Below are 24,145 nucleotides of genomic sequence, written 5' to 3'. Positions count from 1 at the left end.
AGAATGGCCAAGAATTGTGGAAAGAGAATTTAACCCTGTTCTACAGTGGTGATTCTTGTGTCAGCTCTCATTACGCTGATACCAGTTCAGTCTTCCATAGACACCTGTTCCAGCAATGGAGCCTAAGCAGGGAGCCTTAGCTCTTGTGGAAAGTGGCACCTAGAAAACCATGCGATAGTGAAGCAGGTAGATATTCTAGTTCGGTTTGGAGAAAGTTATTAAAATGTACCTCGTGATTGATGCCCAACAGATGATACAGTTTATCATTTATTTAGTAAGTCTTAGTTGAAACTATTCAGGCTCCATTATGTAAGAGGCTTTCAGGTGTTTACAGAGGTATGGGTAGTGTAAGCTGTTCTTTCAAACAACAGTAAGTAGCCATTAGATCTATGGATAATACTTTTTTCTGTAAGAAATTGTTTTCCCTTCATACATAAAATATATTTATATCCCTATTACAATCTTTATGTATAAATAAAGAGATGCTGACACTTAAATTACACTTTGTAACATCTAGCGGGAATGCGATCACTTCTATTACCAACAATTCTTCTAGAGATTTAAAAAAGAAAAGGGGGGGGGGGAAGTGTTTTACTGGTATCATGATACATTTACGTAAGTCCTATAGGTACGTTTTGGTTTTTTTTTACCATTATATACGATAGCACATAATATAATCCTAAGAGTATAGTCTTTAGATTTTTCTCATAACCTAATTGCAAGAAGTGCAGACAGTGAGAATTTACATAGATCGTTTTTTTGCCAGCATCCTCTACAATTTTCCAACTGGGAATGCTGAAAACACAGGAAGATAAAATTAGACTGGCTGTGTTGGCAAGAAAGAATTATGATTCTGGTTGGAAGGGAGTTCTAGGGCATGCTGTCAAGGAAATCTTTTTTTAAAAGTATGTTTTTGTAGCTCTGTAGCTGTATACTTCATTAAAAAGAAATTATAAAAAAAACTTTGTCTTGTTGCTATCCCTTGCTTGAAAATGCATGCAAAGAACAGAATTGCCATGGTTAAGCATCGATGTAGGCAGAAAAACTGCATATGCTTTTAAAGAATAATGCTACAGATTAGCTTTACTAAATTAATAAAAAAGCCAACTAACCTCTTCCACTGGAAAATTCTGAAATATCATCACTATGAAAATCAGCACCATTCTCCTTTCATTTCTACTTTCACCCCAGATTTTCCCAAACTCTCATCTGTTTCTGAATGTGAAATAAATCGCTTCTCTCTTCTACTGCTTATTATCGTCAAGAACAATAGAAATTAGAAACAATAATAAGGAGTAAGAGTTGAATATGACCGTGTTACTGGTGTGCTAGGTCAGAAAAATGTTATATATTGTGGAGATATGCCCCCATAAGACCTCATTCATCATTTATTGATTAAGAGAGATTTTTAAATCCAGTAAGGTTTGCGTGTTTCAAGTTGTGATCACTGCAGTAAAAGTAGAACAACAATGATTTCACTTTCTTTTCCAGTCAATCACCTGCTGTTCATACCTTGTACCTAGTGATAGCTACCAAAAATACCCCCCCCCCAAAAAAAAAACATGTAACTGTGACTTGTATAGAGAGTTAAAAAAAGAAAGCATATCTTTTCTTTATTTCTGCAGTCCAAACCCAAACTTGCACAATGAACTGTGATACACAAACACTATGAAATAATCAAAATCATGGTTTGTCTCCTGAGGAATTTACATACACACATGCAGGAATACACCCACACAATTTTATAACATTTTAGTTTCATGGTTTTTGCAGCAGCACCAGATTAACGTTTCTTTTTTGTGGTGGACTTGAGGGCAGCATTATATCCTGGGCAATAAGCAATGCTACTTTCCCTCAGAGTTTGATTTGTTAATACATCGGGTGGTGTTTCAAGCTCTGGTCAACAACCAACACTTACTTAGTGATGAAGTAAAGACAACTAAATATATAAAAGCAATATAAAACAAATAGAAAGAAGAAATACTGCATAGCAGAACTCTATAAATAAAAAATGTAAATTGCAAAAAAATGACAAGAAGTGGTAAAGACGGGGAAAATCCACATCTGGCTGGTTTGAGGACAATAGGAACGTTTTTTAATATGTACTAGGAGCAAAATATCAGGAATCACTGGAAAGGACGTGATAAATTTGTTGATAGTGAAAAAGAAAAGGCAGCATACTGAAAAAATGTATGTCATGCATTTGTAGAAGTGATATATTCTTGTCACATGAGCATGACTGTACTTTGAAGTCTGTCGTAACATATGGTCTGTAACATCCTCCTTGCTTACTATTAAACAGTTTCAAATCAGTCAGACTGAGTAACTTCTGCTCAGGGGTCTTAGTCTTCTGAGGCTAATTTTTAGCACACCTTGGAAGAGCAGGTTTTAGACAGCTGAAGGTATATCTAGTAAAATGAAAGTGTGATGTTCAAATAAAATTAAGGCAGGTAGTTTTATTGCTCTCCCTCAGAGAATATAAAGGAAAAAAATCTATTACAGGATTCAGTTAATAAAGAATTACATATTTGTTATGTGAAAATAAATATAGTTTTATGGAAAATTAGTCTTGTTAAACACATCTGATTTTCATTCTTCATTATGGTTACAAAAGATAAAATGTTTGCAGATACGCTTAGACTTTTGTAAGGAGTTTGACATTGTGTTTCATGGTATTCTAATTTAAATACATCCCCATACGATATCTGTGGAAATGTTAAATGAATTAAAAATGGCTAACTAGAAGTCTAAAAAAAAATTGTCAGTTGAGAATAATAAGTGAAATTGGTATTTAATAATCTGAAAGTAAATATAAAACCATTGCTGCTAGCATCAATGTATGTTGCAAAGAATTTCCTGAGGAAAATAAAGTTAAGGACTCTATAGGCCATGCATCTGGATCACTGTGCTTACATTGTTGCCTGTAGAAAAATATACTAAATCTTCTAAAGCTAAAGTTATATATCAAGAAAAAAAATTATGCAGACTATATCTTCAGGACTGGAGAGACTATACTGGGAAACAGTGGCCGAAAACAGCTTGAGGGTCATAGTGGACCCATAGTGAAAAGAAATAAGGAAGGTAGTTGTACTTCTGCATATGACAGATGATGGAATATCTTGTCCAATTTTCTTTCTGTTATAAAAATGGGTATTAAGAAAAGTGGAGAGGCTGCTGAAAAGCACCACAAATGTTAATCAAGTGTGGGAGAAGAAGCCATACAAGGAAGCTATTAAAAGAGCATAATGTGTTTAGCTCAGCAAGAAGACGACTGAGATGAGTGGGTAAAACCAAGTGAGATTGTGAACAACATTATTACACTTGGGTCTGTAAGTTTTTCCTAGATTGTACTTACATTATGTAGTGCAGACCTTTTTTTTCCCCCCTCAAATTTTTAAATACTTGTAATGACTGTGATTATGTTTACTACATTATTCCCATATTTTGAAAAGCTAATAGGAGAATTCATGGGTTAGTGAATGGAGATATGAATTTGTCATCCTAAGTCGTGACTTGGATTACCACTCATTAAAGACCAGCTGAAAATACTAATGCCTGTAATTTTTTCTGGTTTAAGATTGACTTAGCTTCCTGTAGGTCAAGAAATTTTACACAAAAGAACCATGCCCAGCCTTGAAAAAAAATCCTAAATCGCTCACATAATAAAGACCGTGATGAGTAGTCCTGTGTTCATTTTGCTTTGCTAAGTGTCAGAGACAAATTAAAATTCTTAGCCTAAGATATATTTTATTCAGAACCACTTCTCAGAATAAGGCATTTGCCACCTAATTAAGCTGCAATTACAATCTGAAGTATATTTAATGCCTTCACTCCTTTTTCTTATGTGAGTATGAGAAAAAAAAAATCCAACACGTTAAGTGTACAGTGGCAGGAATTTCTAATACTTAGTACAATGCCTTACTCATTTTTTGATCTAAAAGTTGAAAAATACGGTTTCTGATTTCGTCACAAAGAGGATTTTGTTGTCAACTTTTCCACCTTAGTTCTGGCAACCAAACCATCTGTGTATGGTTTTGCTCTGCTTTGGGGACTAAAGGACTTGACTTTGATTTTTAAGTAGATGAGTTTCTTTTAGGTAAATCCCTTGTGTTCTTGAAATAGTTGCGTGTCAGAACTTGTGTTACCACTCTGCTAATGTTTACTGTGGTATGCCCTACAATTGTTTTAAAATATCATATTAGAATTTCTGTGAATTCTGTGGTTTCTTATATCTGTTTAAAAATATACATATGTGTAGATATATATATAGCTGCAAAGCACGGTGTCTTATTCACCAAGACGTTGACGGGTCTGGAGAAGCCATTTTTTAAACTCATAGATTTCTCTGGTTCTTTCCACACCAAGCATTTCACTCTTCAGTAAAATATTTAAACTCTGTTCTGCTAATATCATTTTGTTTTCAGACCTCATATATGAGAGTCTTGCAGAATTTTGTTGGATGTGCGAGCAAGCGTGATGCCGTTCCGTCCTTTTTATGTATCATGCTGGTGTTGAAGTGAACCATTTGACTTCAGATGATGAACTCTTTGAGCTTGCATCACGTGTTCTCAGGAGCTTCCTAGTTACTGTGGAGTCTTCTGAGCAGAACCTTATCCAAATGCTTTCTGTATGTCTCTGTGTGCTGAGAAGGAGATGCAGTAGACTCAGTCTTTTCCTATAAGGAAACTTAACAGGCTTTGTTTACTACAAGAAATGTGGTGCTATTTTTTTCTGGGCAGAACTTTGGTTTTCTGTCTAATATGACCACTGCTTTTAAAACTAAGAATTTGTACATGTGGCTGAAATTTGAATATGATGAAGTGGAAAGCAGAGTTTTTTCTTCTTGGAGTAATTTTGTTATTGATGTGGAATTTACTGTCCGGTACTACGTCTTGGACTTTGTATATGTGTCAGATTTCAGATTCTCTTGTTTCAGTCCTTGTGTTTGAACTTTTCATGTGTGTTGCAACCCATACCAAATGCTACTAGGACGGTTACATTGTAGTATCTGCAATGTTTTACATCTAAAGGACCTAGCCCCATATTAAAAAGGGTGCATGATTCAATGCTCTACATGCTGATAGTTCAGCAGATAATTATTGGAGAAACAGATCACAAAGATGTCCATGGGATCAAGATCATTTTGGGCAAAAAAAATTGAAATAAAAAAGCATCAGAGAGAACGAGAGGTCACAGACCAAGATTTAGTTGTGTGGTAAAACTCTGTGGGGAAATTAAATGACAATAGTTTTGTCTTTTATGTACCACAACAGTGCTATTGATTTTTATGGCTTTTTTTTGCATTAGTTGTTGCTCCTGAGCAGAACTGAATCCTTAGACATTCTTATTTAGATTTTTTTAAGAAATAGTTCTTCAGTGTTTCTGCTATGTGCATTTGACTTTTAATCAAACACATATTTTCTCTTCTCCCAACTACAGCTAATCCAGCAATTAAAGAAGACACTTTGGTTCTCAAGATTGGATCTGTCTGTATGGCACCTCAGGCTGACAACCCTCTTAGTAGAGCTGTGCTCAGAAAAGACATTTATCAGTAAGTGTTGGGGGACCAATTTGGGTTTTCATGTATGGTCTCAGAAAAATTCATTTTGGGAGAAGTTAATTGATCAATAAAACGGGTACGTGCAGCCTGTAAAAATACTTTTCACATACAATCTTTTGATATTCAAAACCAGGTTTTTCTGATTTTCCTCACTTGCGGGCTTTCAAATCCATTTAGACAAATCAAGTTCTTCTGTGAAGTGCTGATGAATAACAGAATTTAAATGTCAAATCATTACAAAGCTTAAGCTTACAGATGAGAACATTTTAAGAAGCTTTCTTTTATTCAGCTACTACTAAGTTCACCTAAGAGAAAAGGAAATATTTTGTGACTACCAAAGTGCTCGGTAGCCATATAGTGTGAAGGAGATAGATCTTAATAATATAAATGGTAAACATATACTCAAGCTGTAGGATTCTCGATGTCATGTAGATCAAAGCTGAAAGGAACGCAAACTTCTAAGGAGCTCTTGCCCAGTAAACACGTTTTCTGTGAAAATGTCATGCTCTGGATTGTGTCACTAAGTATGTGCAAACCACACTAATCATATATAGGCAGCAAAACTGGTGAACATATGTAATCAACATGATAAAAGTAATATATGATCCTTAGTAGAGTTGGCACTGTTGCCAGACATGAAAGTATGGTTGCAAATAATACCAAGTGAGAAAAGTCACAGAAATACAGATGAACAAGTGTCTTATACTTCCCGTTGGTCTGTTTTTCAGATGTGGCAATATTTTTAACTACTTCATAATGCTCTTCAATAGAAATTACAAACATCAAAATCTTTTCCCAGCAATAAAACATTTACTGCCTAGAAAATGACAGCAAGTTTTACTTTTTGTCAAGACTAGGATTTTTAGGAGACCATGAAATATCTCCAGTTTCTCTTCTGATCACTTAGGAGTTGTAAGAGAGTCTTTTTCTTCATATTTACATGTGGAAATATTTAAATTAGCGTTTTTGCTTGCATGCTTGGTTATAGTAGTTTATCTTTTGTTGTTGTTGTTAAATGAGCATTGTATCTATTGTATTATGGAGCTTTCATGGAAGAAATCTTAACAGCCTGGCACCAGCAACAGCTTTGGGTGGCAGGGCCTGATGCAACTCTCAATGTGCCCACAGATAAGAGATCTTCCTGACATTTGTACAGGCTCTTCCTGCTTCTGCCCTCTCTGTCCGAATCGACTGCCCTCTGATGTCTGCTTTGAGAGTTACGGAACCAACTGCAGGTTCCACTCTTCTTCTCAGAGCAACCAAAAATTTATCAGAAAAATCCCCTATTGTAAAGTGGAATCTGCAAGTTCTAGCTTCTGTAAGGTCGTTTTTGTCACCTAGGGGAATTGTTCAACGTTCCTTGTATGCACATTACAAATCAGTGAGTAAGCAACAAGAGGGGTGCGATTTACATCTAAAATCAGTGAAGCTATGCCAGTTTACATTTTTGAGTCTGATATCCTTGCATCTGTGGCTTTACCTGAAATGCAGAAATTCCGTGCTTTTCAAACCAGAAGTCACTCAATTGTTTAAAGGTTCTGATGCCCTTTTGTATTATGGTTCTCTGGGTCTTATATACATAAATGTTCCAGACTAGATTTGTGCAGTGTATATTTGGTTTTCATAGTTTTATACAGTTACGATATGCTCCAGTCCTCCTTTAGAAGTCAAGACACCAAATGGGTAAGGTAGAAATAAGCACTGGGCCACAGACATCTCTCGTCTGACTGTTAGTGGCTTCTTTGCGACCAGTCTCACAACATCATGCTTCCTGTGTCTTTTTCTGAGAAATGTCTGCCATTTTCAGTAATTTCTTCTAACTGCTTCAGTGACCATTCTTCTAATTTCTCAGCAGCTGTCAAATGACTCAGTCTTATCTTTGTTCCTTTAATCATCCAATTATACTAGCTTTAGTGTTTTTAAAATACGTCGGGGCAGAGTGTCAAGTTACTTCGCAGAGTTTTATGAGACAATATTGAAGTTAGTAGTGGGTGGTCTTTTGGTTTTGGGAAGAGGGTTACTATTTTGATCTGTTTAAGCAAGCTTCAACACTTTTGAGCAATATAAATTAATATTTTTTAATTAAAAATATTAAGATTCCAGTTTGGAGTCAAAGTAGATGCATTTTCTAATTACATGTTCTTTGATCCAGAACAGGCTGTAGTTACAGAAGCATGGTTGAAGATAGCCATTCATTTTCTTACATGGCAGTCACTGCTTTTAGACCAGTGGAGTTGTGAGTGGAGTTGATTTCACCATTTGTCAGTTTTTCTTTGGAAAATAAGATAATACAAAGGTTTTTGTATTGTTAGAGCAGGACACACAGTCTGTATTCAAGGGAAAAAAAACACAGTGGGATATTTTTAGCACAAAAGTGTTGAAGTGTATTTGTTTCTCCAAATACGAGATTTCTTAACTTACACAGTATTTGCCCTTTTTAACCTGCCCACAGTAGATGGTATTAGATAGCAAAAATGTGTAACTGGAGTTAATACAGAATGCTTAAAAATCTAGTAGTAAAATGAGCAAATACACACAATGTATAACTCATGTACTTTGGTGAAAGATTTCTTAGTAAATATCAACAGAGGTACAAGTAGTACAATATCCAGCTTAAGAAAGTCTAAAAAAAAATTACAGCAGCCTGTTGATTACTGAAGAATTAGCTGCTACAGCATTCTAATAATCCCAACATGTCATCTTCTGTCTTTTTCTAAACTCTTCTCCTCTAATTTGCTGCTGCTGCTTTTAATAGAATAAAAGAAAATAAATCATTGTCTGAACCACTGTCTTTACAGTGTTTCTGGAGTGGGGATACAAACTTAATTTGCGGTGTCACTTTGGTTTAAACAGTCTTCTGTTAAGGTCTGAACTACCACCACATGCAATTAATGTCACTTTTGTAGTGTTTCATGAGAAAGAAGAATTTTTGCTTCTCTTTTAGAAACTGTTCTTTTAGGAAGGGCTGAGAAACTTTTTCATGGCTAAAGGCTGAATAGAATTTCCAAATATCTTTTGAATTTGTCCCATAAATTCATACGTGAAAAACTGAATGTGCTCATATATCATTAACAGAATGCTAGTGCATGAAAGGTAAATCTGGTATGGCTGCAGATCATACTAAATAAACTGGGCCACTTCTGGCCTCTAAGCTGAAGTGACTCCATCTGTGTCTTAGGAAAAATAGTTTACTTGCTTAACTTGGAGAGAGAACTAAATTGAAAATGGAACATTGGAAAAATACTGTGCCCCAAAAGTTTGTGCGCAAATATTTTTTCAGGTGATTATTGGAAGTTGGAAAGAAATGTATTGACATAGTAACTTCAGTTTTCTTATACCATATAAAAATTTGTCTAAAAATAACTATTTCCTCCAGTAGAAAATGGATTAATTTAGTTTAGACTATCAACACATATAGTAAACAAAGATACATGTACCATAACAGTAAATACAGGGCTCCTGAAAGAAGTGCAGTGGCACATTTTAGCTGCTCACAGTAAGAGGCAGTTTATCCTTTTCAAATTTTTTTTCCCTACTAAATCCTAGGAGTTGGTTTGTTTGTTTTAATGATTTCTCATGGTTTTTCGATTCGCAAACCCTAGCTAAGGTGTGTTTGTCTTCAACAAATATGACCAGAATTGTATGTTCCCATTAAGAAACTGCCACTTCTGTGGAGCAGAACTCTTGCAGATACCAGAAGGCCTTGGGATGGGGATGGGGAGCAGAAGGACATTTTGGATAAGGATGCAAGTGAGGCAGCTGCCTAGCCTGGCTAAAGAGAGGGAAGAGTAGTTAATTAAAACTGTGGAAGAGTCAGGTAGTCAGAGTAAATGAAGTTTCTGCTAAGCAGTGAAGGAGAACCACATTTTTGTGGGGTTTAATTACCTGATCATATTAAACTTAGGATTGGGGGTGCTGCTGCTTGGAGATGACTCAGCAGGCTGCAGAAAAACAAGATGATGTGGTCATTTCGTGGCTTGTGTGATCATGCTGTGTACGTTAGAACTTTTGAAGTGGCCAAATGAATAGTCAAATACATTTGACAAAACAGAGAAAGGTCTAGCAGTTTTGGGGAGGAAGAGTGCTGAGATAGGAAAATCATGTTAATGCCCTGATGGAGTGAAAGTCAGCCAGTTATTTGATATCAGAGAAATCACATCAGAGGGAAATTTTATAAATGCTGTAACTGCAGGAAAAAACAAGCATCTCTTTGGAGGCAAAAAATTGCATTTCTCAATCCTGGTCTCGTTCTTTTTTGGCTCTCTGGTGTCTAGTAAGATAAAAACTCCAAATGAAGTTTTTTTTCCCCTCAAGATCTTCATAAATCTCTCTTATCTATGGATTCTTTGGTACCTAGCATCAAAGGTATGCTTCTGCTACAGTGTTAGTGTAATGAAATTAAGAACTTAACTGTATGCCAACTACATAGAGACTTTTAGCAGCTGTGGTGTTTGTAGTAATGCTTTGTTAGCTTTAGAGGACATCAGTTAAGATTTCTTATTAGTAGTGAGCACTTCTCTGAAAACTTAATTAAATGTTTTTATGTGGAGGGCACTAAAAGCAGTTATGTGGCTGATTCTGTTACAAAAATCCAAGGGAAGCACAGAATCATGGAATAATTTCAGTTGGAAGCAACTTCCGTAGTTCATCTAGTCCAGCCTCCTACTCAAAGCAATTTAGATCAAGTTACTCAAGTCTTTCTCCAGACAACAAACCTAGCCGATTATTTAGATCTGTTTGATAATCGCTTGTCAAAAGAACAGATTTTTGATGGATATAAAGCAATTCTGAGGGCTCCAGGCCAAAAGGTCCTTTTCTATGTATGGAGATGGCTGCAGCAGAGTAGCATCTCCTGGGGTAGCTCAAAAAGCCACATTTCTTTCTTTTTGTGTCTTCGTATGTTTTCCCTTTGTCATGTCCTTAGTTCTTTCTCTTTTAATAAAAGTGGCTAATGTAGAATATCAGCATGAATAAATTATAATGCTTTCAAGAAGTGGAACTAATCAAATGTGTCTGTAGTCGTCTTAACCAGTTTTCTGCCCAATTATCTCGCATTCTGTGAGATAATTTCATCACCTTTTTAGATAACAACAGTGTTTTCCCATGTATATACAAACAGTGCTTAGTGCAATTAAGCTGAGCATAGATGGAATCCTTGACCACTTTCAGTTAGTGGAAATATGACATAAAAAGGACTGAATTAAAAAAAAGTGTGTATGTTGGGGGTTCATAACAATGAATAGCACTAGTTGTGCTAAGCTACCAGCAGAACTGGATAGTACCAACAGGAAAATGGCCGAGAAAACTTCATCACAAGACCCAGCAATTCTGTTTCTCTGACTGAAAAATAAGAGAATGTAGACACATGGATCTGCTTAAATATGAAGCAGCACAGACTTGAAATTGAGATGACAGTTCTATTTCTGTATTGGGATAAGGGCCCTATTATACCAAATATTGTGCAAATTGCCTGCTCGATTGTATAGATAATTGCCAGTCATCCCCAACATGGTTGTTTTTAGCAAATTCTGTCGTGAATCATTAATTAATAGAATTTTAAGGAGTATCCATGAACAGATAGAGTAAAATAATTTCGAGGTAAAATATTGTTAAGACAAAAATGAAATGGCTGACAAAGAGCACAGAATACAGGCTGTTTGGAGGCTATTCTGAAAAGCCCTTGCTGATAAAGTCCAGAATAACTGTTACTAAACTATCAAGTTCTGGAAGTTTAGATGAACAGAATCTCAAGCTTTCCTCAGCTTGGCCAATAAAGAATCTAATTGTTGTCCACGCTCTGGATTCATCATTTTTGAGATCCAAGGATTTCATTCATGTCATACATCAAAGCTTAATAGTTCAGGTCTTGAATGTTCCATGGTCATTTTCATGTGTAGATCTTTCATAGATCAAAGCATAAAGCTGTCTTTAGACTGTTTTCAATTTGTGAATGTAAATGGAAATTCTTTAAACACCTCCCCCCCCAAAGAAAAAAATTACATATAAAGTGTTTAATCATGAAAAGGTAGCTGTAAATTATTTCGTATTTTTTCTTAAAACTTTTCATCTATACAAGTCTTTTTTATTATAAATGTATCTAATCTTCTATGTTTTTCATTTTTGTAGTTTACTGTTTTCCACTGGTGTTTAACTCTCAAACATTTACAAATAACAAAACAGTGTTGTTTTTCCTATAAAATACCTACTATATGTCTTTATTTCAAGGAGCTTTATCTAGTACACGCTTGTAATAATCACGTAATGCCCATAATTGGTTAAAAAAAAAAATCCTTCAGTTCAAAAAAAGGAGTAATAAACAATTTTCTGTGTCTGTGCTGATAGTGCTGGAGTGAGGGGAAGGAAAGAATGATGGAAGGAGTTTATGCAAGAAGCAGATACATAGCCAGCAGTCTGTGTGGAAATCTGTGTTTTCTTTCAAATGTGGTTTGGAAAATCAAATCCTTTTCAAAACTTTTCAACAGCACCCACATCTGTAAGCATCTTCTCTTCAGAAATATTTTTTGTTTGGTATTAAATTGCTGTGGGACATATTTATATTCAAAAATCTATACGTTTAAATTATTGTTACAAAAAGCCTGTATTCTCTATAACTGTAGTATGAGCAAAAAGGTTTTCATTTTCAAACCAATTAACAGCTTAAAAAAAATATATCTTTTTTGCATAGAAGTTTAGTATTCAGATAACTAAGTGTTTCCCAGAATTATGCACCTAATATGAATATTTCCTTTTAAGAGTTGATTATTTTATAAAGTTTCTAATAAAACTTATTTTCCATTTAACTTTATTTTTTTGAATAATTCATTGAAGCTTATTTGGTAGGCAAACAAGGAATTGGCTAACGCTGACCTGAGTTTCTTTATTTTTCTTTGAATAAAGGCAACAAAGATAATCAGTGAAAAAATTATATGCATACATAGTGTTTGATGGAAGTGCGAGCAGCTTATTAAAATGTGCATATGTACCATAGGGACTTACAAAAAGTAAAAGTTACAGTGCATCATAAAATCTCTATTGCAGTTTTTCTTTAATTTCAAAATGTTTAAAACAGCAGAGGTAATGTTCTGTAGAAAAATAACTTTTAGGGGAAAAAAAATCATAGTATTTCAAGGAGAGGTGTTTCTTTTATTGCATAGAAGTTGTGAAACAGGGTTACACTACCACCATTTTCAGTTCTTTTCTTCCTGTGTTGAGGCAAAAAAATTGTAACAGTGAATATTTTAAACTTGTTCCTGTAATTTATTTTCTAATTTTTCAGATTTCAGACCAGGATGTTTTTTATCCGTCAAGATATGTGTTTGTTTTGTTGTTGGGTTTTGTTTTGTTTTTTTGTTTTTTGACAAGATGCACTCTACATTTAATTCAGATATGCGATCATTTTTTTCATTTAATAATCTTTAGCTTTATTAATTGCTGAACTGAGGTTTAAATCAAAATATTCATATAAAATAGCGAGTTTTAAATATTGTCCTTTGCTTGAACTTGAACCCATTGTACTTGAACCCATGCTTTTTTTAGTATAAGGACCTTAGCAAAGTCATCTTTATCTTCCGTAAGAATCCTATACCTCTCTCTGGAATAGTGCTTGGAAGCAAAGTCTTCTCCTGCTTTACATTTCTCTCTTCTTCTATCTTTAGTAGAGAGGCAAAAAAAAAAAAAAGTCTACTTAGACCTTTCACCCAGTAAAATATTCATATATATGGATAGCATTACATGGAAACACCACTCCTAATTAACATTGGCATGTTTGAGGCTATTGCAGCAGTTATTAATTTAAAACCCTCAGTGGAAACTAATTGTAAAATAACAGCTGGAACTGCCCATTTAGTTTCAGAAATGTAGCTTGTTAATTATCTAATACCAAAAGCTCTTCGAAGCTAAATTTATGTTTGGAATTCAACTTTTAAAATGTTCAGCTTTAACTATCAATTGTATTTTTACTTGAAATTTCTTTAATTGTGATTTTTACTGGAATCTGCAATAATATGTAACTAATTTGCCTAAATACATATATTTAAAATACATTTCCTTATAATGTGATCATCAAAATAAAATAAATTTCATAATAAGAAAAACATTTCTACAACTTTATTTTTCACTTTCATTCATCAGTTTAATCACTGTGTGCTCAATACACATACCCACTTTATATTTTTTCTTTCACTTAGTAGCACTGAATTTTTTATCTGATCCTTAGAATAATTTTTAGTTTCTTTGTGCAGGTCCTCATAGAAAGCAAATTGAAATATGCTTTATAGAAACATTCTTATCAAAGAGCACTGCCATTATTGTGTCATTTAAGCATCCATTTGTTGTTAATCAGGGCAGCTCTTTTGGAAACCTTATTAAATATGTCAGGAAAAAAAACCTGTCAAGTAAATGTCAATAAAGAATCAATTCAAAGGAATAAGCAATTCATTCAAACAGAGTGAAGGTGAAATCTGTAAAATTATTGAAGTTATTTTTTGAAGTCTCCTAGTAACTCTCAAACAATGCGTGTATTAAAAAAAAATAAATTTTAGTGTTAAAAGTAACGTCACTCCTCAATGATTTATTGTTATTTTCAATTTTGTTTTGAGAACTTAATATGCATTCTATCTGCAAGGTTCCCTTCCTTTCAGTTGGGCGTGCTGCTTCTGTCTTGGCTGAGGCATTTGCACAAATGTGTTCTTCACCCTAGCAGCATCCCAGCCCTCTGTGAGGAGGAGGGGGGAGGAGGAATGAAATTAATTTTGTGGAGATTCAGAGAGATGTGTTTATGTGTGCCCAATAGTTCTGCTCTAGAGGCAGGCAGAGATTTCAAAGAGCATCTTTGTAGATCTCTCAAATTCCTTCACGTTTGACCTGGAAGATCATGGGAACTTGCTCATGTGTTTGGGAAGGACTCCAGGGGCGAGGCATGGTGAGGAGAACCACTCTGATCTTGGGCACCTTCTGGAGGTGCCCATTCTTCAGCAGTGCATTGCCCTGGCAATGCAGTGGTCTCCCCTGGCCTCGTGTACCAGTTCCAGATCAACGCCTGGCTAGCTATGACTGGCTTGTACACACACTTCAGCAGGCAAATATGATAACAACCTCATGCTCCATGTTCAAGCCTTGTTTTGGCTGTTTGCCTCACTGTAGTCCATTTGCGAAGCAGTGAAGGAGTTGCAGTAGAGTGAAGATCTCGGTCTCAGTGCTTAGGGCAACTACATTTAGTTTTTCTGGTAAAGCTTTTGAGTTTACAGTGTGGTTATGATTGTTTCATTATTCAGGTATAGCTCATTCTCACTAACACCTGTGTGCGATTTAGAACTAAATTGGGAATAGGTTTTCAGACTCCCTTTAAACTGGCCTGTGGGTTCAGGTCATGAAATTCTCAGGTCAGACAGTTTAGCTGTCAACTTGGGAGACAGGCGTGAGAAGCATCTCTTCCAAAAAGGAGTCTACGAAGTGTTTGATACCATATTTTATATAATTTATTGTAGCATGTACTCTGTTTTTTTGGCTATTTAATCAAGATGCCATCATTTAACAGCTTAAGGTCAGAAGTAAATAGCAGTTGTAAAGTAAAACTTTCACAAGGGCGTTGCTTTCTCTGTTGTGCCAGTGCGCTACACTTTGTTCTATAAAAAGGTTTCTCAGCTGTGGGTAATCTTAACTACCGCATGTTCTGCAAAGTCAAGGCTAAGTTAAAGATACACAGCAGCCTGAACGTAGAGTTTCCTTAGTCTTCTGATATTTCTTGCTGTCTCAAATACTGTTTTAACACAGTTAATTAGTATTTGCTGTGTGGTATATGTGGAGCTTGACACATGAAGTTCATACAACTTCAGTTTTGAAATCCGTACTATGTTTATGGTGACTGAGTGAAGGAGAGATTAGGGTTTCCTTTGTTTGTACTGGTTTGAGGTGGTGTTTAGCATAGGGTTTTTCCATTTCCTTTTTTTCCAAAAAACCTGCAAGTCTGCTGCAATGAAGCCTATTATAGTGAAGCCAATCAAAATAAAATCAAACAAATCAAACAAAAAATGTTTGAGTTTTGGTTAGTTTTAATCCTTTTAAACTTTTAATTATGTTTTATAATTATTTTATATACTGAAATGCTCAATGTTTTGAACTACTTGCCTTGATATTTCCTAATCTTTAGATGATATAAATAAGTTGTTATGCATAGTTTTTGTTTTTGGTTTTGTTGGTGGTTTGGTTTTTTTTTTGTTTGTTTGTTTTTAATAGAGACCTTAAGGTTATTGCAGTTCTTGTTGTCTTCTTCCTAGGAAGAGTCATCTCCTTTTTGTTTCATAACCTTTTGCACATTTTAAATGAACCCCTCAGAAATCTCATGTCTCTGTTTCTCCTCAACCAGCACTGAAACACACCTCCTTCACTGAACTCAGGTTGTGTAACTATTTGCTTCCCTTAACTCTAATAATGGCCCTTCCTCCCATTTGAAAATATTTTTCAAACTGTTAATTCTTCCCCAAATTAATTCTTGATTTACTATGGTGGAGAGAAAACATGTCGGGTGTTCGAAGAGCTCTTTGAGTAGAGAAGTCTCTCACCCTCTCACTGAAGCAAGTGATGTGCAGACTAGCCATGCCCAGTGAAGGGGCTAAGGGAGTGAAGCATGGCCCTGCGCTTCCTTGGGGCAGCCCAGAGTAGGGTGGATGTAATGTTGATTTTTAATGCTACTTTAGCCGTGGTCGTCTTTGGACAATGAGTTTTGTGCCCACCAAGGTTGCAAATCTAAACTTGAGCTGTTCTAAGACCTACTTCTCCTTGCAGCTCCATGGTGTTGCTGGTTGTACTCATGTATAGTGAGCTGGCCGAGGGAGCTGAAGGAACTAAAAAAATCTGCGGGGCATCAGGCAATTTTTTTCTGTCGGGTCATTGCCCTGAGCCTATTTATTATACAGGCACATAAGGATTAGCCTTAGCAAAAAGGTAGTATTGCAGCAGCCTGGGCTAGGATCAGCTTAATCTGCCATCATGCTTTGGGCTTTTGAAAAAGAGCACAGAATCTGACACTATGAACTAAGAATTTTAATAAAATTCTCAGAATCAGCATTAACATTATTAAACATACTGTAACAGTTTAAAAAGGTAAACAAAAAAAGGCACAGAGACAAAGAAAAAAGACATTATATACCATTTAAAAATCCCAGAATACCTTTCACAGTTTACATACTCAGCAAGTTGAATGCAATGAAAAATTTTGCAGATAAGCTGTAAAACTGGAAAATAAAAGGAAATCTGAAAGCTAGAGTTATTTTTTATGTGAGTTGTGTTGTATGTTTTATGTTATAAAGCAACATTATTGAAGTTTTTACATTTCTTTTCTTCTTTCAAGTTACCTCCCTTTAATCTTTCTTTTTCTCTAACCAAGTAGCTTTATATTTTGCCTGTTGTTGTAAAATACTGGGGGGAATGAGGAGAGGTGTTTGGCTTTCTGTTAATGTGGGAGAAAATAACTAGTTGGTCCTTAGGAATTAATGCCATTTTAAGAGTTGGAGTGGTCCCCCTATACAAGTTACTTAAGTGAAGTTCAGTTACTTTACACGGACTCCTTACAATTTCTTTCTTGGGTTTCCTTTTTTGGTTCTTAAAGTATATGATTGAATCCACATATCAAGGTTACTTTTCTGTCTTATATAACGAAAATTAACATCCAAAAGTCTTGACTCTGATAAACAATTTATTCTAAAATAATTCAGGAAAGCTTTTAAAAACTTATTATTCTATTACAGTTTTCTTCTCAACTGTTTGTGAGTAAATATAATTTCCATCAGATTTGGTTTCAAGAAATGTTTTGTTTGTTGGAAAGTATTTTCCAGTAATATGTAAAGCAGACTTTTTTCTTTGTAGTATTTTTAATTATAACAGGATCTCAAGTTAAATGTAATACAAGTTGTGTGCTTCTGTTACTGGGAAAACCATATCCCATTTGTAATGAGACATTTGTTAACTTCTGTGTACAGATTGTGGTTCATTGCATAAATATTTGTGGGTTCTCTGATGTCCCTCACAGGGTTTTATCTATGACAAATTCATACCACAGTTCTTAAACTATGCTTTGGATAGATTTCTTTCTTTTGCAAAACCATTTGCCAATGTCTTTCTTTTCCATTTAACATTTTTAAGTATTCCTACTTTGGTTTTTGATTATTTAACAAAAAGGATTATCAGAAATATACAGAATGATTACATGTTATTTGAGCATATTTCTCCATGGGATACTATTCAAAGCTCCCTTGACAAAATTAAATCCTTGTTACTGTTATCCTGAACAACTCAAATTGTAAAGCAAGTATCGTTCCTCACCCTTATTGATTTTCCGAGATAGCTTAGTGCTCAACCACCTTAAGTACAGTCAAAAGTCATGCTTAATGTTTCTTGTGTTTAAGCTCTTACTGTGCATACTACCTTTTCTCCCATTATTGCTATTAAACCTGATTATGCTGCAGTAAAAAACAGATTGAAAAGTTATATACAGTGGGCTTGTTGCATTTCAGAAACTATTCTTTTCTTTTGTCCTCAAAGATATAAATCCATCACTTTTTTCTTTTTTTTTTTTTTTTTTTTTTTTTTTTCAGGACTGGTTCATATTCTTATGGGGTTTATTAGTTGTAGGACACAAAGATAAATGTAGCATTCTTTAGCCTCTCAAAACATTTTTCATGCCCTCTGATGCTTTTTGTTGTTACGTTTTGTTTTTTTTTTCTGCGAGAAGGCAATGGCTAACACTGGTATGTTAATGGCTAACACAAGTGCATGTTGAGAGTAATAAAATACAGAGATAGTATCAGGCATCTTCATTGAGTTCAATGTCGATGATTGGCATCAATCACAGATACTCCGTTTTTCTGGCATGATAGTGTGTGTTCTCCAGCAATAAAAAAATAAACAGGTGTCGAGGTGATACAAATAGAATATAGGAGTATCTATACATAGATATATCCTGTATTTGCAGGATAGGAACAGGACCGATTTGAACTGTTCCTCATTACCAAAGCTATTTAATTATTGAATAGTATTATCTAATCTTTGTATGTGACAGTGTTTCAAGGAACAAGAAGAAACTTGCCGATTAGCAAATCCAGCTGCAAAGCAAATCTGAAACTTTTCTGTTTCCCAGTTTAAGGCGGGATGTATATATATGTGTGTATGTATATTCAAGAAAAATTCAGAGGAATGCAGTTCTCTGGTATGTGTTGGTTTAGACTCTCTTTCAATACACTTTATTCTTCAGACAGCTTGCAATTGTTGATTTTCCATGTTCTTGGCATAATAAAAAAATGCCTGAGATATTATGTAACTGCAAGTGTTGTAGAAGTTGCTTTCTAAAAATAATTTTTAAAATCTACATATTGTATTCTTCACACATTGCAGCTCATAAGAAATTTAAGCAACTGTATTTACTAAAGTGGACTCTAACTACAGATGATAGAATTTGCCATTTCCCAAATGGGCAAGTGTGGTGAGCTGGGTATTTGCGTGTGTGTTTGTATGTGTGTAGTGTCCTTGCTTTTTTTTTCTCTCCAGGCAGAAAGTAAAACTCTCTTTATAACCACCACCATTTATATGTTTTGGGTGCCTCATGGAGTCAGTTGAACTACCTGACATTGGCATCTGTAGTCTTCATGGTCAATGTTGTGAATACACAGGGATATTTTGAGTAGATAAGGATGCCTCTTGCCTGATATTGCCCTGTAAGTGGAGCTTACTTAAAACCTCCATTAAAAAAACATCTCTAACAAGCTCTGTGTACATGCATTAAAGTAGACTTTAACCGATTTAGTATGAAGGCTTTGTATTTGATGTTTACAAAAGCAATGGTGTATTCTGTGGCTTCCTATGGCAGGATGTAGGTTTCTAAGAATATGTTGTCTACTGCTGCCAAAAGCTACCTCAGCAACAGTTTATAATGAATGAGTATCCTCTTGAGTTTAGGCTCTGCTTGTTTTTGTCATGTCCTTTACCTGTTCTGTCTGGTTCTCTAAGACTTTTATATATTTTATACTTTTGTCCTAAAGATGAGTTTTGAGGTCAGTTTCCTAATAGGTTTAATTTGTTTTGTTTTTCATCTTTCAAAGCATATTCTAGATATGCTAAAAAGCCTTTACATAAATAACCCTTTTAAAGTGGGGCATCTGTGCGCATGTAAAAGTTTGCTTACAAAAAGTTCAATATATTGGTATCAGTTTAAGATTTGGTAGTAGTATGCTTTTAAAACAAAAGCTACCGATTTATTTTTCATCATAGAAGAAAAAAAAAAGCTACAATCACTTCAATCTGAAATATCTATTTGTAAATTTAGGTTGCAGTAATTGTATTTAATGTCACGGAGGAATTAGTGGGTTTAAAATTGACTGTAAGAATGGGACGCAAAATGTGTGGCTTATACTCATAGCTTTGTTACAGATTTTAAGGTGAGAATCTGTGTATCAGAATTTCATTTGTAAACTGACCTTTCGAGCAGATCTCCCTTGAGGTTTTGCTGCACCCTTCCACATCTTCTGGATGTTTTACTAAACTGATTGAAGATGTTTGGAAAAAAATTAGTCCTTTCAGTGATGTGCAAAATACTTCTCAATAGCTTTAGTCTCTTGTTTCTTTTAGAAAACCTTTCTAGATTTCTCCATGGAAGTTTACACCCTTTGTCAAAGTTGTTAGCTGTTGAAAACTTTCTCTAATGGTTGTAATTCAAGGTGAATGTGCTTGACATTTAGGTGTCATTCCGTTAGTCATACTTTGAGAAAGAATATAAATGAAATAGTAAAGAGGAGATGAAGGCTCTAGTAATAACATACCTAAAAGCTTTACCTCAAGTTCCTAAAAGAACTGGTGAAATACCGTCAGAACGTATATCGTAATCTCCACAATCCAAGTGTGCTGTGTTGGAGCACTTCTTTCCTCTGCTTCAGTCCTCCTGCAAAGCCAGAACAAACTGAAAAATGCTGGTGGGGGAATGGTTTGTTCAGGAGGATATTTTACTTTCATAATAGAAGAGATGGGTGTTCAAAAGCTTTTTCTGAGAGGAAGAAAACCCTATGACAGATCTTAGTAAAGCTGGAAGGCTTTGCAACTATGCTTTGTCTGGTTCTCAAGCAGTTGACAAGAAACCTATAAAAATCCAATAAGGAATAATGCAAGACAAGGGAGTTTGAGGGTACTCTGTACTTTGTTATGTTCAAGAAGAATTCTCTAAGCAAAGAAAGGAGAAAACTTACCAGATAAATTGCATTTTTTCTTATGTTTTGATAATGCCACCTTCATTGTTCAAGACCTAATATTTTATAAAAAGAAGACAGGAGAAACACCAGTTTGAACAATTGCCTTTCAGCTCTTCATTCCTTTAAGAATTAAAATGAGCATGCCTGCCTTTACAATAAGCAAACTGGAAACACTTATTAGCATGTAGTTGATACTAAATTTCCTCTGGAAAGAACTAAACATGAATGTGGAAGAATAATTTTCTATATAACTGAGGTCTTGCCTGTTGGTTAGCTTCTGTCTGTGTAGCAAGAGTTTCTGCCCACAGGCATGTGAACTCAAAGCTGTCAGTCACTCAGGAAACTAAAAGTGGTAGAACCTTGATATTTTGTGGGCACTGATGGCTTTTCATTGACCTCTCTGAACTCAGGACTTATTCATTATATAGGACATAGGTGAAGAAAAGAAGTAAAATTGAGTTTAAATCACAAAGGGAAAAGTTCAGACTTACAGGTACAAATATTCAAGATGCCCTTTCAGAAAAATTAATTTTAGGGAGGTATAATATCTTTTAAAAAAGAGGGAGGACTGGGAAGAGTGGGAGTGCACCAAAATTCCTTACCTGAAAATACAATACAGTAGATGCAATTGTTATGCAGACATGCATCATGTCTGAAGAGGAGACTGTGGCAATTATAAAAAAAAAAATTGACATTCACATATGCATCAATATCTTGAGAAACCAGTTGATTTGCAACCTAAATTAGGAGGAAAATGGGAAAAGAATGAATGTCTGTAAAAATACTGTTTTGTCATGAAAAAAATTCTACATTCAGGCAAATCTGGATTTCTCAAGTAGGCTAATTGTGTTTTCAACAGGAAATTTATAAGCTTCTCAATCGGCTAATCAGTCAGTCACTTGCTTTTTGCTATGTTTAGGTGATTTTTACTTCCTTTTCTTGAAGTCGTCTTGACATCTCTTCATTTTCCACGTTCCACTGCAAAAGGATCACCTCAACAGTCTGAGCTTGCCCCTATGTTTGGGATTAAAGGGCCATCTTTCCATCCAGTCTGTCTTGGTACATTTCTGAGGCAACTTGAATCTTACTTTTGATGCTAGTAAATCTAGATAAATCTAAATGTTAGGATCATAAAATATGTATTTATTGCATTTCAGAATGGAGAAGCGAGAACCAGTCTGGTTTCAACAGACTAGCAGTGGCTAACTGGCTGCAGTTTCATAACCTGTGAGCTGGGGGAGGTCTGGTTGAGCCTAAGTATTTTACTGTCCTTCAATAACTTTTGTGTCTAAAACTATTTCTCTGTGTTTCTGCTGAATTCCAAATTTTCTAATGCGATCCAAAGGCATACTGTAGATAAGTTGAAGTCATATAAGAGAACATTCAATAAAAAAGTAGCATGCCTTAATCATATCATTATAGCCTTAAAACACACGGCAAAAGTGAAGATTCAAGTACTCCCATACAGCTCGTACTGTGTATGAAAGGTGCCATTCTTTGTGTTTGAATGGCAGGGAATGATTCATGTGGGATGATCAGATTTGTATAGATGGCTCTGGTTTCTTCTACACCTGACTAGAAGAAGCTTGAAATTATACTGCCTTTCATCATAATCTTTTATTTTCTTTCAGTATGCACAAGATAAATTTTAATTCTCTTGGGAAAAAATGTGAAATACACATTATTCAATATATCTCTTCTTTTGATATGATTATAAATAATTTCTGCCTTTTGCAGTTCTAAGAATCACTGAGAATAAATTAAGAAATCTGTTTGCATGTTTTTTGTTTCTTTTTTTCCCCCTTCTTCAAACGTGTATTTAGAAGTAAATTCTCCTTCAATATGTCTTCTTAGGCATAGATTTATATTGAATTTGGAAGTGCCATTAGCAATAGTTTAATGGGGTTTTGAGGAATACGAAATACTGGTTTTAACATGAAAGGTAATATATTTCATAATGGAATATGGAATGAGTTTTCTACTAGGACAGTTTCCCAGTGATATTTAAATGGAAAAAGCAGTGCAAGGACTTCAGAAAAGAAAAATTAAAGGAGGTAATTTTTAAGACTGTTATTGACATATTTTACAATATCATATACAGTATTTTAAAAATAGTTCCAGCTTGCCATTATGAATACAGTGATTCTGCAAAAAGAAAATACAAGTGGCATCTTGAGAAACTAATTTAATCAGTGCCAAAGATAAATGTGAATTGACTTGGAAAGTTGAATATTCGTGTTATAGAGTGGTTTCTTGTTGTACTATCTATGCTGTAAACATCATCTATTACAATATACACATGCTGAAAATAAGCATTACTACACATTGTTTAATATAAAGGAAAAACTGGTATGTATTTTTTCTAATGTTCTGTACTACTTTGTATGGAATTTGATTGATGTCCAGGTATGAGTTCGATATACTGACACAACAGTGAAAAGAGATCCCGTCCCATGTCAGCTTATCAAACACACTGTGGACAGTATGTCTTCCAGGTTGTACCATTGTACCAGGTAGTACCACACCACTTAAAGAAATTCCATGCATCAAATATGAAGACTGTGTTCAGTGAAACTCAACCTCAGTATTTCCAGGTGAATTTATAGAACATCTGAAAAGACTGAGGTATTGTGCCACTAAACTAGGTGAATCAACTAAAACAGAATAAAGTACAGGATGAAAGCAATGGGAAAATCACAAGATTATTTACCTTAGTTATGGGGTAAACCAAGTACACATGAAATACTTGAAAAAGCAAAACTAAAGATCCTTTTACTGCCAAACAGCATTAAGTTTTGAGATAAATTCTTTCTACCATGAAGCAAAAGCACAAAAGTCTTTGGGTTATATTGTGTTTTGGCTTTTTTGCTAACCCCCACCCCAGACTTCCATTCCACCCACTTAAACTCTTCAAGCTGTCTCCTCACTGACTCTATTTAGAGAAACTCTATTCCACTTGTTTTTTCTAGAAACATTTGGCATCCAAAAATATCATACAGACCTTCCTTTGGAATTGTGCATACTTACCATTTATACAGTCTGTCAACTGTATATTTATACTATGCTCCCTGAATTTTGGTGAATGCTTCAAAACTATAACAAGATTCCTCAAACTGTCTAAATATTAAACAGTATAAAAATGAAAAACTGATCTTTAAAAGTGCAGACTTGCTCATGCTGTTATTTTTGCTGAGCAATTTAAACAATAAAATTACAAAAGTAATTAAACAGATGACATCTAAATGCACAGCTGCAAACTTCAGCTTTGTTTCATTTTATGCCTTTTTTATTTTTTGACAAAGAGACTGAAATTACTTTATAGTTTACCATACCATACCTTATCGTCGTAGGATCA

At 34.9% G+C, this 24,145-nt stretch overlaps 1 protein-coding gene across 7 annotated transcripts in view; it reads left to right on the top strand.

Annotated features, from left to right (window-relative positions):
* Positions 1-24,145, top strand: part of VPS13B (vacuolar protein sorting 13 homolog B) — a 483,190-nt gene that overhangs the window by 282,806 nt on the left and 176,239 nt on the right. For all 7 annotated transcript variants that reach the window (XM_087749030.1, XM_087749012.1, XM_087749022.1 and 4 more), the window contains one exon: positions 5,440-5,551. In XM_087749030.1, the coding sequence (XP_087605156.1) occupies positions 5,440-5,551 (112 nt within the window). The remainder of the gene's footprint in view (positions 1-5,439; positions 5,552-24,145) is intronic.

Source organism: Nipponia nippon, unplaced genomic scaffold (genome assembly GCF_047370975.1).
Source record: "Nipponia nippon isolate SJK-2023a ecotype South Korea unplaced genomic scaffold, ASM4737097v1 scaffold_1, whole genome shotgun sequence".
Taxonomy (NCBI): Eukaryota; Metazoa; Chordata; class Aves; order Pelecaniformes; family Threskiornithidae; genus Nipponia; species Nipponia nippon.
Note: the sequence above shows the minus strand (reverse complement) of the source record. Positions and strands in the feature narration are given on the sequence as shown.